General features: G+C 31.2%; 1 protein-coding gene across 1 annotated transcript; it reads left to right on the top strand.

Moving 5' to 3' along the window:
• The first annotated feature begins 22 nt into the window (after positions 1-22).
• LOC148610300 (uncharacterized) lies at positions 23-5,915 on the top strand. The gene is made up of 7 exons (XM_088542651.1): positions 23-394; positions 1,114-1,159; positions 1,422-1,658; positions 2,623-2,733; positions 3,108-3,296; positions 4,078-4,164; positions 5,109-5,915. Exons 1-7 carry the CDS (start codon positions 378-380, stop codon positions 5,586-5,588), a joined length of 1,167 nt encoding a protein of 388 aa, XP_088398777.1. The 5' UTR covers positions 23-377; the 3' UTR covers positions 5,589-5,915.
• Positions 5,916-9,596: the final 3,681 nt, after the last annotated feature.

The following is a 9,596-nucleotide window of genomic DNA, read 5'->3' as shown; positions in this document are numbered from 1 at the left end:
GTAAAGCCGTTTATCAAATGAGATTTGTATTCTAATGATATGCACACACACACACAAAAAAAGAAATTATTACTTAACTTCGTGCCATCTGAAAGCCGAATGAGTTTATAGTATGCAAAACCTTCATGCTGCATTAAGAATCGGGTTTATTAATTCTGAGGAAAACCTCAACGATGTCGCTAAAATTCAAATAAAAAAATGCGATTTATTATACTTTATCTCCTTTTTTCAAGGTCAGCGTTATCATTTTTCTGAGTAATGAATATTTTGTGATTTTTATCGCAAATGAAAGCAAAGAGACGGAATATACACCTTTAACAGCAGAGAGCAGTTCAGTTATCTTCAGAACAGTTTTAGTTGGACTCAAAACATTTTTAATGCGACATTTCAAAAGGTTGTACATATTTTGATGAAAAACGTTTATTGTGTTCTTAGAATGTGAAATCACCGAATATACAACAATTCTAGGACACGTAATAATTGAAAACACAATTTTCGACTATGTAAAGTTCTGAAATGTCCTCTCCTAGTTTATTGGAATAAAACTATAAAAGAGACACCATGGATGTCATTTAAAACCATTTCGAAAAAACGTGGTAAAACATAGAGTATATTAACGAACCACTTAGGTGTGTCGCTATTAAAATTATAACTTTTTTAAGTGCATTGCTCTGAAAACAACTCAAACTAACAAATATAATTTAAAAACTATGTTATTTTTTTCTCAGAGAAACGGCATATAATGACACTATATTAATTAGATATTGTTACTGCATGGTTTTTCTGTCAATTTCAGATCTAATTAAAGGGGTAGTATCTTCTTGTTGTACGTCTAGAATGAATGTGATATACGTTAATGGCGACATTGTACCAATTACGGATATGATCGGCCAAATCTCTAATGAAAAGTTTTTTTAATGTGTCAGAAAGTGTAAACGTTGTTGTGACAACCCAGATGTGAATACAGAGCAATACCCTATAATCCTTTCTAAATTTCTCTTTCAGAATATTGTAATAGCTTGACTGAATGCATTTCGAGCTATATATTCATATATTCACTTAAGTCGTTTTTATTTAAAAGTAATTAACGGTATGAATCGTTATTTTTAACAGATCGAAAACAATTGCGATGCGATTGCTATTGTTAGCAGCAATATTGGTAAGTATTAAAGTGCGAGTGCTTCTGGATTCCAGGAAGACTTAATTATATACAGTCTATTAATTTTTGTTTAGATGTTTAATAAAGCAAAGAAGAAACAATTCATATCTATCTAATGAGATAATTTTCCTTTCCATGAATCATGACATATATAAAGTCGCAAAAATATAATCTAAGCCCGTTCACAAGGTGTATACTTTCAAAACAAACTGACGATGTGCCTTTTTTATGATTTGTACATTTGTATATCAATTCATTTTAGATATTTAGTTTATGCCTGTTGTCCATTGCAATCAACATTAAATATGATACCGTTTTTGGTAATCGCAATATTCGTGGACTGCTGTCAAGAGTAAAAATTACAGGAACTAATCTTCCTGCTACATTAGATTACTTTTCAATAGTTGTAACAACGTTTGCCTTAGCATCCATTGTTATTGTCGTTTACTCTGCAGTGATGACAATTCCAAGAAAACTACACAAGTCAATAATTGATGTTGTAAGTTACTTAGGCAATTTTGTACAATCTGTGTTTATACGACATTGTGCACTAAACATTTACCCTTTTATCAAAGAAGTTTAGATATACATTTATCTTTATCACTTTTAACATAGGAAGGAAAGAGGATTTTTAAATGTGATTAAATGTCTTAAGGCTTTCATAAAAAAGTGTTCATTTGTTTGCTTTTATTTGTACTCATTTTAGTTGCACACTTTATTTTATCTGATCACTGCGCAAATACTCATTTATAAATGAAATTGTAAGTAGCATTGACATGATTTGCGTTTTACTAGTTTTCTTATTTGAATAATTCCGTTACATCTATTTAAAATGTATTGTTGAATTCTCTTTCTCATTAGAAATATCAATTTTGTATGTTGATTGAAGATGCTTGGAATGAAAAAGAGAAGCATGCAATATATTGATGAACAAATATCTATAATCAATCAAAATACGTGTTTATATTTTAGAACATCCTTTTTTTTTTGGTCATTCTTATTTCCTCAAACATAATTCAACTTGGCTTGTGGGGGACATTTCACTCAGAGGTATGTAATATTCAGGTATATACCGACAAAGGCAAAGAGTATGAAAAGAAACACGAACATGGTTATTGTTTGAACGCCCTGAAAATTTGGTATGAGGTAACCTCTCATTGCTAAAATGTAAATGCTTTTGTATATGGCGTATGAGTGTAACAGTCGACAAATTCGTTTAAAAATGAATATACGGGCTATCGCACGAAGACAACATTTTTTTTTTATTAAAAATGCTATTTTATACACGATGAAGCTTTTGAAAAATCTTTTCGTGTTGTCCCAAACACATAACAAGCAAGCACAAAACGTGTCCGTTGATTCCAATGAACACCATTTTATTATTACTAATTAAAAATAGTTTGTCTAAAGATTAAAGATAAAAAAGTTAGTATGAATATAACACTGTGCTGAATTGTTTTCAGATACACCATAGGATAGATGAGCAATTTGCAGATGATATTGTAAGCTACAGTCATTCGCAATTTTCAATAGGTCATGGTTTATCATTCAAATGGAATAATTTGTTTGTTAAGGTAGTTGTTATCACTGCGTTAGAACTGTAGTAGACAATCGTGAAACCTAAACATATAATAATTGTTTTAAAAATAGTTTACATTATTAATTGAAAGCATTCTAACGTTCATGTTTTCCTTTGTGTTTTTTTAATGATTTTTTTTTTGTTGATTACGTACTTGGATGACTGTAATTTTTGGCCGTACTGAGTGGTTAAAAAACATCTGTTTCCGACAATATTGCTAAGGTGAAAGCTTCAAAATGTTTACATTTCATAGATTATATATAAAGATAATTTTATTTTAATATATAATTGCACATATATCAAACATAAAATTAAAACATAAGCCAATTATTACATGACGTGCTATGACCTTATTGCCGAATTTTTTAGGGAAGATGCTGTGATGTTAACTCTCAGTCGACTAACAAATCACTGTTATGGTCGTATTGGTATAACAATCGCTTAGACTATAGTGGACAAAAACTTCCAGTCCAGTGCTGCATATCACAAACAGAAGTATATCCATACGACAACATTACTGACGACTACTGTAGACATGCAAATTATCATCATGAAGAGGTACAATTTATGTATTGTAAACAAAGTTATTTAAAAGAACCAATAGTTAATCGTCAGCTTGTATCGGCCTCATTAAAATTTAACATGCCGTTAACAAACGAAAAAGTAGAGAAGTTAAGTAATCTTGTCAACTATTTTGTTCGTATGTATTACATTTATGCATCATTAGAGGCTACATAAGCATTCATGGCAAATGTTAAGATTTTGTATCAAATTCAAATGTTCTTTTTTAAATTGTTACAATTCGGTTTTAGTAAGTCCACAGTTTTGTTTCTAAGTAGTTATTTAACCAGGTTTTCACCTGCAAAATTATATTTTTTGCAAAACAAATTTTCGAAATATCTATCGTAAACTACTGCATTTAGATAAAGGCGTACGTTTCTAATTGAAGCTTTGTATATAACTAACACCAGATTGATCTGAACTGCAAAGATTTGTCTTTCTTAGGATGCAAATAGTTTTTTTTAAGTCTTTATTTAAACAAACTGGAACGCTAATACACCTTGTGAAATGCAAAGTACTTGAATGAAAAACGTACAAATTATATTTCGAACCAGAGAAATACACCACATTCTACTATTTCCACAAATTTGGCAATTCTATATGTATTGGGTTGTGTTTATTGTTTTTACTAACATGGATTTTTTTTTCGTCAAAGGCATATATTTAAATGTACTGTACAACAAATAATGCTAAATGTGTGTGTGTGTGTGTGTGTGTGTGTGTGTGTGTGTTTCATGCTCAACGTCGATTTCTTCCTCATACCGGTATTTGCTTTCAGGACTGCACAACAACTGTTTCAGATAGACTTAGGAATCACTACAGCATACCATTTTTCATCTTCACAACTTTGATGATAATAGCTGAGGTAAGATATAGTCACAGTCTATAGTTCAGAATCCAGTTAAACTATAGGATGTTAAAAGAAAGTTTTGAAATAACCATCTTCAAGATTGTTTACTTGCAAATTTATTCCATTGTGTTTGGCTCATATCCTGTTTCATCACTCGACAGGTCTGGAGTATGCATTGAACTATATGTTTGTATTCATGTCTCCTAGCCAGTCACTTTTCAATTGAATATTTTCATGCTAAAAATATATCTTTTTTTCTTTAGAAATGTAATTCGGTAGTATTTCTGATAACAAACCACCTTTTTTTAACTTTCCTTTCATCTGTGGCAACATCCCTTCGGCTCCTGCGTATGGAGTGTTCATATCACAACTCATACGTTATGCCAGAGCTTTGCCGAAACTACGCAGACTTTTTGTATTGCGCTAGAACTCTAACAAATAGGCTTCTGGAACAGGGTTATGTTGCTACAAGATTGAAGTCACTACAGAAGTTTTATGGTCGTCATCATGAACTCGTGGATCGTTATGGTGTATCCATCAGCACCATGAAAACTGATGTATTCAACGGGTCATAGTTTTCCTTTCCTCGTTTGTCTACCCCGGACTTGACTTTTTATTAGCAACTCTGCGGGTGTTTCTAGAGAAGCAGATGACGCTTACCCTACCGGTGCACCTGGTCCATGCACCTAGTTTTTAGTGGAGTCCGAGTTGCTCATTTACTTTTGTTACTTTGTATGTATGATTTTAGTTACTTTATGTTCTTTGTTGTGAATGTGTCTTCCATGTCTGGTCTTTGTCCCTGGATTACATTCTTTTGATTACCGCTATAACCTTGGTTCCCTTGATTACTCTTTCTCGTAACGATACAGGATGCTGCACATTTGTATGACCGAATGAAGATTACAAGAAAATGTCGAAATAAAGCAATAACTAACTTTCCTTTTACTCACCTGTTGTAGGCTTTGGTTCTTTTTACAACAATTATTACGTTCAAAATCAAACCAATAAGAATTATAAGTCCAGATGAAGAAGAGACTCCGATTGCTTTCCCGGAACGTGGTCATAATATGCCTGATGTTTATTCACATACTTCTTTGAGCAATAATGTAAGTCAAGTAGAAAGAACCATTGAAAACTGTCAAGATGTTGTTAAAACAAGAGAATTTGAAGATGAAAAGACAGAGTCAAAGAAAACAGAAACAAAGTCTAAGGCATCAAAGAAAAAACGAAAGAAATCAAAACATCGAAAGTTAAGAAATACTGATAGAAATGGAGAGGACAGTAGACTGAACGGCGACCAATTTATACATGTGAATCAAGCAGTTGAAGAAAATGACCTAAATTATACAACGCATGCTTCTTTAACGAATTCTACAAATGAGGTAAACGAACAGTCTATAGAAATGCTAAATGTGAAAAATAATGACGACACAAAATGAAGTGTAGTATCTAGAAAGGACCATAATTCATAGTATTGGAGGAAAACAAGGTATTAAAGAGACAAAAAATAAGAAACAGGTTTGAAGAGACCAATTAAAAAACATAAGCATAACAAGTTCTATTGTGCTTATGCTGGAGACAATTCATCTGAACGGCCTTGTTAGATGTTCTTGTGCTTGCTATCTTCAAATCAATCAGCTTATTATTGTGTGAAAATATTAACGCATAGAAAAGTTATCTTTCTGGTTTGTTAGCCTCTTTCATTTAAAAATTCTGTTGATTTTTACTTGTTCTTATCAACAAATAAAATGGTGTATATAAATTCATTTTTGAAATGTAAATTTGCTGCAACAGTATTTGTTAGCCAACAAAGACATGTGCATTTAGATATTTAATTGCATTTGAATAGCAAAAATATGTACTGGTCAAATGTATCTGTGCTGAAATGTATGATATATCTGCCATATGTCTTTAACCAACAGTTGGTCAATTAATTCATTACTTCTGTATTAAAGTATACGTTTCGTTAAAAATGTATATAGTAAAAAAACATCATTTATTCTTATGGCTTAATATAAATTGAATATCGATGACTATTCAATTTTTTGTGAATATTTTACACAATTTTCACTTTAAATACATTCTGTCAAACTGTTGAATTACTAATATATGAAATGATATAAAAATCTGCTCAAATCCACTTAATTCAAAAGCAAAAAGAAATAATACTCTCTCCGGGACCTTTAACGTCGTTTGCATTTTAAGATGATGTTTAATCCACTAAGAACGTGCACATTGATGTGGTTAATTGTTAAGTATTTTAACCACACCATATATATACTTTTCTCTTTAGATTTTACACATATATGCTGTGCTTGAATACAATGGAATAGATTAATTGTATTACTATACACCAGAGTAGTTCTTTTACAAATATAATGTCAGCAACAATTCTGTTTATACTCTCTTAAGTTGTTTTAACCTTTCCATTTATAGCTATTTTTCAAATTGTTTTGTTTTACTTGACCAATACATTTCATGAATTACATAAAAAATCTTTTTATTCTACGAGTACTGAAATATTGCAAATCAAAATTCAAATTAGTTACATAAATTTAGATGAAGGTAAATAACAAAATTATCGAACTGATAATATCTAGGCAGTAATCAAAAGAAATAATCTAAAAGGAAAGTCAGTTAAACAAATGGCAATATCGAATTGGAAACCCCTCAATAATCCTAACTTGGTACAGGCATTTCAACATTAAAGGCGGCGTAAACACAAATGGGCAACATAAAATAGCCACCAGTCTAAAATCGGTAAAACCAGTTGTCAAAATAGTCCAGAAGATATGAACAAAAATTCATTAAAATACAAAGAAAAACAATACGGTAAAAATTGTGTTAATAACACCCACTAGTTTCAGAAAGTCTTGAATGCTGTGTGGAAAGTGCGTCAAGTTCGAGATGAAAGAATATACAAGTAAAAACATGCAAGCAATTAATGTCTAGACATTATTGATATTCATCAACTTTGATCTGTTTGTCAGAAACAGAATAGTTTTGTAATAGAATAAGGATATAAAAAAATAAAACTTTTAAGCAGCTTATGAGACGTCTTTTCTCAACGGTGTCGTCTTAAGATGTCAGAATTGTTGCTTTAGCTCTAACGTACCTTAATAACTGGTACATATAAACACCGTGTGCAGGGCAAACTGGTATATAGTTATATCAATCGAAATCACCGCCGCTAACGGCGTTTTACGGTTTCAACACCTAAGTCACGGTTTTTTACTACGGCTTTGTTTATTTACGTTCATTTCCTGAGAAAAACAAAACAAAAAAAAAACAAAAAAAAAACACGTGGGTTGCTTAAATTGAAAGCACATTTTACTATATTTATATAATAAAAGCGGGAATAAAAAATAAATTATCTCTAAAAAATTTAGCTTTCCAGTTGGATAAACTTCTGAATGCCGATTACAGTATTCCCAATCCTCTTTGGAATTAAGACATTTTTACCACGAACTTTAACAGCACTATTGCAAATATGACAAATAAATGTATAATAATGAATGATGCTAAAACGTAGGTGTTAAGAACCAGTCCATATAAAATTCAAACACTGCCAATGGTAATGTGACTCATGGTAAAGAAAAATCCACCGAAGAAATGATGCTTTTTTCAGTCAATAAATGCTATACTTTCGCATAACGATAATCTTTCCTGCATTAAAATCTGCACATTTTAGAAAATGATGCATTCATCTCCCAGTAAAATCAACCAAACAAAGCCAAATCAAGAACGATGACTCTTGCCAACTGCAAATTTCATTTACAATATATATAATTTTTACCTCAATAGCGCAACAACCAAATGAAAAAAACTAAGATTGGTTATGTAGTCAGTAACTGTCTCTGAGCAAGAAATAAAACTGAGTTGGGTGGGTTTTTGACATGCATGAATCAATTTCTGTTTAATTTTTAGAAAGACTGCTACTTAATTTGGGCAGAACTAAGTTATTAAGTAAATTCACCTCAATTTACTTTAAAGGTACCATGGCAACAGAGTTTACCAAAATAAACAAAAAAAAAGTATTATTGTTTTCCACGTTTACATGACAGAATGACCTTATAAGTAAAAGTTAGCAATGTTGGACACTGGTGTTTTCCAATTTTACCTTATTTTTTGGTCCTTACAGAGAATTGCTCTTAAAAGGTATTCGATCCATAGTATACCACGCAATTAAAAACAATTACGATGTTTTCCAAGGTTGATATTTTCGCGAATATCTTGTACGTTTCCGCCATGTACAATGAAATTGCAGATAAGATATAAATAAATACTACTTGAGTGAAATTACTCTATATGGTAAAAAGCTGTCAGATATTGGAGATTTATAATTTCATAGAATTAAACTAATGTTGTTTTTATGTAAAGTGCATATAGGAAAGCTGAAAATATGTTGTCCGAACTTAAGTTGCAGTTTTCTTATAAAGTGTCGTATATGTCAAAACACCACTGTTATGTCTTATTCAGCAACAGTCATAGACCACATAACTAGTCATATTTTTTTCAGTCGGTTGTTGCACTTTATATTTATGGTATATGAAATTTACACTTTGCAAGGGATATTTTTCTTGTTGGTTGATTTAAGTGGGAGTAATGAATGATATCGCCAAAATACAGAAATGTATACATAATATGGCATATATTGAAAAAAAAAATGTTTTACATTTTTTCTGTACCATGAAATCTGTATCTACAACTTGCAGCGTCTGATTTTCATATGGATTGTACTAAATAAGATATATTAATACCAAATACTTTTTTTTAAAGATATATAGTGTTAGTTGACCATCGATTTACCATTTGCTGTTCCCCCTTGCCGAATACCTCATTATCGATTCCCCAAAGTCCCGTGAAATAACATTATTTCTCCATTTTGTGAACGTTTTCAATTTTAGGAACAGGTACGTTTTGCGTCTTTTTTTTAATTTTCAGTTTTATTACACCTTACATATACCCGGTATATGTCTGCTCTGTTTAACTATCCACATTCGACAATGGTTATATTTGAACGTTCTTGTTAAGGCTTGCAATAACCGGACCTAATCTTAATGTAGCTATAGCTTACTTTTCAACAATTGAAACAAGTTTTTTTTTTTTTTTTTATCAGCAACAGCTTCAGTTATGATTTATTCTACCGTGATCGAAATACCTAGAAATATACGCCAGTAAGCGATTGACGTAATAGGTTACATGTTACTTATAAATCTTGAAAAGCTTTTTAATATCGGTGTTTTGGAGTTATTTGGTAGAAGACCTTCCATTCACAGAAACACAGATTCATATCGATACCAAATATCAACCATAAACGTATTGAATATTTCGGTATGCTGCACACGTGGTTTAATGAATAACCTCTTGTTAAACAATTAGAACGATATAAGTCGAAAGTTCAAGATCTAAAAATAAACTGAATTCAAGAAGTACCACTTTAAATC

The sequence above is a fragment of the Perna viridis genome, chromosome 8, assembly GCF_037379345.1.
Source record: "Perna viridis isolate PV_CMFRI_1.1 ecotype Kerala chromosome 8, ASM3737934v1, whole genome shotgun sequence".
In the NCBI taxonomy this organism is placed as follows: domain Eukaryota; kingdom Metazoa; phylum Mollusca; class Bivalvia; order Mytilida; family Mytilidae; genus Perna; species Perna viridis.
This window is presented reverse-complemented; position numbering and strand designations above follow the sequence as displayed.